Source organism: Hordeum vulgare, chromosome 6H, assembly GCF_904849725.1.
Source record: "Hordeum vulgare subsp. vulgare chromosome 6H, MorexV3_pseudomolecules_assembly, whole genome shotgun sequence".
Taxonomy (NCBI): domain Eukaryota; kingdom Viridiplantae; phylum Streptophyta; class Magnoliopsida; order Poales; family Poaceae; genus Hordeum; species Hordeum vulgare.
Window position 1 is genome coordinate 16,454,468 of NC_058523.1, and position 3,494 is coordinate 16,457,961.

Consider the following 3,494-nt stretch of genomic DNA (forward strand, 5'->3'; position numbering starts at 1 on the left):
ACTAAAATAATATATGGAACTGAACTCTTCTTTTGCGTTTACAACATATATGAGTAATGTCTTAATTAGTAGTTTAATTAGGACAATCCTTCCTCAGTTAGCATTGAACGTCTTAGGCCCGTGGATGCCGAGGTCCATTGTTAAGTTCATTTGTGATGTCACACATTAATGATCTATCAACTATGGCTATTTGCCATAGTGTGTGTTGGATGAACCGTTTGTGTAAATTTCAAGCTAGGCAAGCTTATTTCTATTGCATTTGTTTGTCATGTTATGTTGTGGTTTATATAGAACATCTAGTAGGACAATTGTTTTCTTGTTCACAACTCACATGGATTAGTTACATCAGCCTACATTAGTTGAGGAAGAAGCTTGAGGATACAAAGGAGTGAATTCAACAATTACACACATACATGTATTACCACCATCCTACACGTCCTGACGGTACAAGAAGGCTAGAATACTGTACTATCTAACCTTGTGAGCTACCATGGGTATCATGCATCCATCCATTAATCGATCAATGGATCATGAACATATGCAACTCTATAATTAATCAAACGATATAATTAACGTGTAGGCATGCAAAGAAAAAGAAGAATAGTTGGTGTATGGGCGGATCATGTTGTGGCTACCCCTGCGGGAGGGGTAAGGTCGCAAGGAACTGCTCCACCTCGAAGTTGGTGTCGGCATCGAAGACCCTCATGCACATCGGCGGTTCCACATTTGCTAGCGACAGCAACGATGACGGCAGCGACCATATCCCGTCACCGCAGATGAGCCCCGACGCCACCGCCGGCGCGAACATCTGCGCGTGCAGCTTGTCGGACTTGGACCACATGTAGAGTACCAAGCTCCCCACGCACATGTCGATGGTGAAGAAGGATCCGAGGAAGAAGGGCACCGCCATGCCGAGCGCGCTGGGTATGTAGTCCCTGATCCACCACGTTTTGTTGTTGGCCACCTCCTTGAGCGCGCAGATGGCGATGGCAAGGAGGAAGAAGGCGGCGCAGAACCTCAGGCAGTACTTGGGCAGCTGGTCCCAACCGTTGGTGCCCAGGAGGGCGATGCCACGGTAGATCTTGGCGTAGGGTGCCGGGTAGCCCTCGTCATTGCCGATGTCGTATGCCTGGTAGAATATCCAGAAGACGGTGGGGGAGATGATGCAGCCGAGCCCCGTGCCGATGACCTGGCTCACGAACATGGCGCGCGGGGAGGTGAGGGTTAGGTACCCCGTCTTGAAATCCTGGATGAGGTCGGAGGCGGTGGAGACGATCCCCATCATGAGGCCGCATGCGGCGAGGCCGGCAATGACTCCTCCGTCCTTGGCGCCGATGTTGGCGCCAAAGATGAAGATGGCGAGCTTGCCGTAGCTGCTGGAGAGCGACCAGTCGGTGAGGCCGGTACCATAGGCGTTGCAGAAGGCGAAGATGGGCGCGGCGACGTAGGCCCAGACGACGTGCTTGGGCTTGAGCTGGCGGAAGATGTGCGGGATGGCGAGGACGGAGATGCCGGCGAGGGCGACGTATGCGCCCACGGCGACGGAGGTGGGGATCTGGTCCTTGAGGAAGATCTGTGTGCGTCGGCGGTCGTCGAAGCTGAGAGCCTGCCTCTCGTTGGCACCCGCGAGGCCGGCCCCGGCAAAGGGGACCCCGGCGGTGTTGGCCTTGGCACGCCCCGTGCGCTTGAGGTACATGTCGTAGGAGGTGCGGAAGAGGATGGAGAAGAAGTTGAAGAGGCCGTCGCCCATGATCATGGCGATGGAGATGAAGACCTGGTAGCCGTTGAGGCCGTGGAGGCTGCTGTTGGGGAGGTTGGCGTCGTACCAGTCCCCCTTCTTGCTCTCGATAAAGGGCCACATGATCCCCCAGGAGATGATGCTCCCGATGAGCAGCGAGAAGTTGATGATGTAGGGGCAGATCATCCCGACACCGACGTACGTCGCCGAGAAGTCGAAGTAGAAGCGCCGGTTGTAGGCCTCCATCCCGAAGGTGGGGAATGAGCCGAACCCGCACGAGTCCCCCGCCGTGTAGAACCACTGGAACAGCGACCACAGGAAGCTCCCTAGAAATGACTTGAAGAGGATCGACACCTGCTGCCTGCCATTGCCAACATCTCAAACAAACGATCCTACCACATCCGCCGTTGCAGTTGTCACCAGAGAAGAAGAAGAAGATGATGATGAGGAGGAGTAGGAGGAGATGGCGGAAGGAAACGTACTTGGCCTGGATGGCGCCCTGGGGAGTGTGGAAGCTGTTGATGAGGTGGGCGGTGGCGGAGCCGGAGGGGTAGGTGAGGCGGTAGCTAATGATCATGATCTTCCTGAGCGGCACGATGGAGAAGAGCCCGACGAAGCTGACGAGGAAGAGGTAGGCCATGACACGCCACAGCGACGGCTCCTCGACGTTGAGGCTGGAGTTGGCCTCGTCGAACCCCGCGGCGATCTTGCGGCTCATCCCGAGGATGTAGGTCCCGAAGCCGCCGGAGAAGGCAATGCTGGAGCAGGAGATGACGCAGGTCTGCACCACCGTGTTCTCCTGCCGGGTGAAGGGCCGCGGGAAGACGCCGCACCGCTCCAGCGCCGACGTCCACGTCTTCATCAGGAAGAAGGCGAGCAGCCCCGCGGAGACGTTGAGGGACGGGACAATGCCCGAGGTGATGTTGAGCTTCATCACGATGAAGCTGAGGAAAGTGCCCAGCCCCGCGCTGACCACCATGGAGCGGAGCGTGATCTGCTCGTTCCACGTCGGCAGGGTCTTGCCTTCGAACGCCTTCTCCATCGAGATCGCCTCCCGCGGTGGCACCGGGGCCGCCGGCGCCGGCGTGGGCGCGGGCGCCGGGGCAGCGCCCTCCGCTGGATCCATCATAAATCACACCCTTCGGCCCTTCTTCCACGACGCCGGCCACCCACCTCCTTGATTGTTGGTCTTTGCTGCAATCGACGGACGATGTATATATGGATGCGCAATTCTTGATTTCTTGTCGATGCAATTGCAATGCGATGTGTGATGGATGCAGTAATCCGGCCGGCCTCCTGGAGATCGACCGATCTTGTCGACGGAGCAATGGTTTCCCCTCTACGTACCTGCCACGGAGGGACGCCGGCCGGAGATGGAGGGGATCGATGGATCGAAAGTGTGATTAGTCTTTTTTGCTGCTAATTATGATTGTCGATCGCTAAGAGAAGAGAAACTAGGTGTGATGGATTTTCGTGTGGTCATGCTGTGAGGTGAAGCAGCGGGTGGTCGATATGCCATCTCGTGCGCGCCTAATTTTAGCAAAAATACGGGAGCATCAATTAAACAGGTGCCTGAAAAAACAAGGTGTGGGTTGATAATATAGCGAGCATCGGATGATCGTCCAATGATATCTGATGCGCCATTGTTCTTCTTCCTCGCGCGCGACGACCGCCATCGTGTTGCCACAGCTCTGCTCCAGCCATTACCTCCAAACGAGTGAAGTCTATTTTAGACCTTGAAGTTGTACATATAATC

General features: G+C 55.5%; 1 protein-coding gene across 1 annotated transcript; it reads right to left on the reverse strand.

Annotated features, from left to right (window-relative positions):
* Nucleotides 1-359: 359 nt before the first annotated feature.
* On the reverse strand, nt 360-3,159 carry LOC123404172 (probable metal-nicotianamine transporter YSL8). The gene is made up of 2 exons (XM_045098089.1): nt 2,221-3,159; nt 360-2,099 (listed from the first exon to the last, which is right to left on the reverse strand). Exons 1-2 carry the CDS (start codon nt 2,865-2,867, stop codon nt 632-634), a joined length of 2,115 nt encoding a protein of 704 aa, XP_044954024.1. The 5' UTR covers nt 2,868-3,159; the 3' UTR covers nt 360-631.
* Between the last annotated feature and the right edge of the window lie 335 nt (nt 3,160-3,494).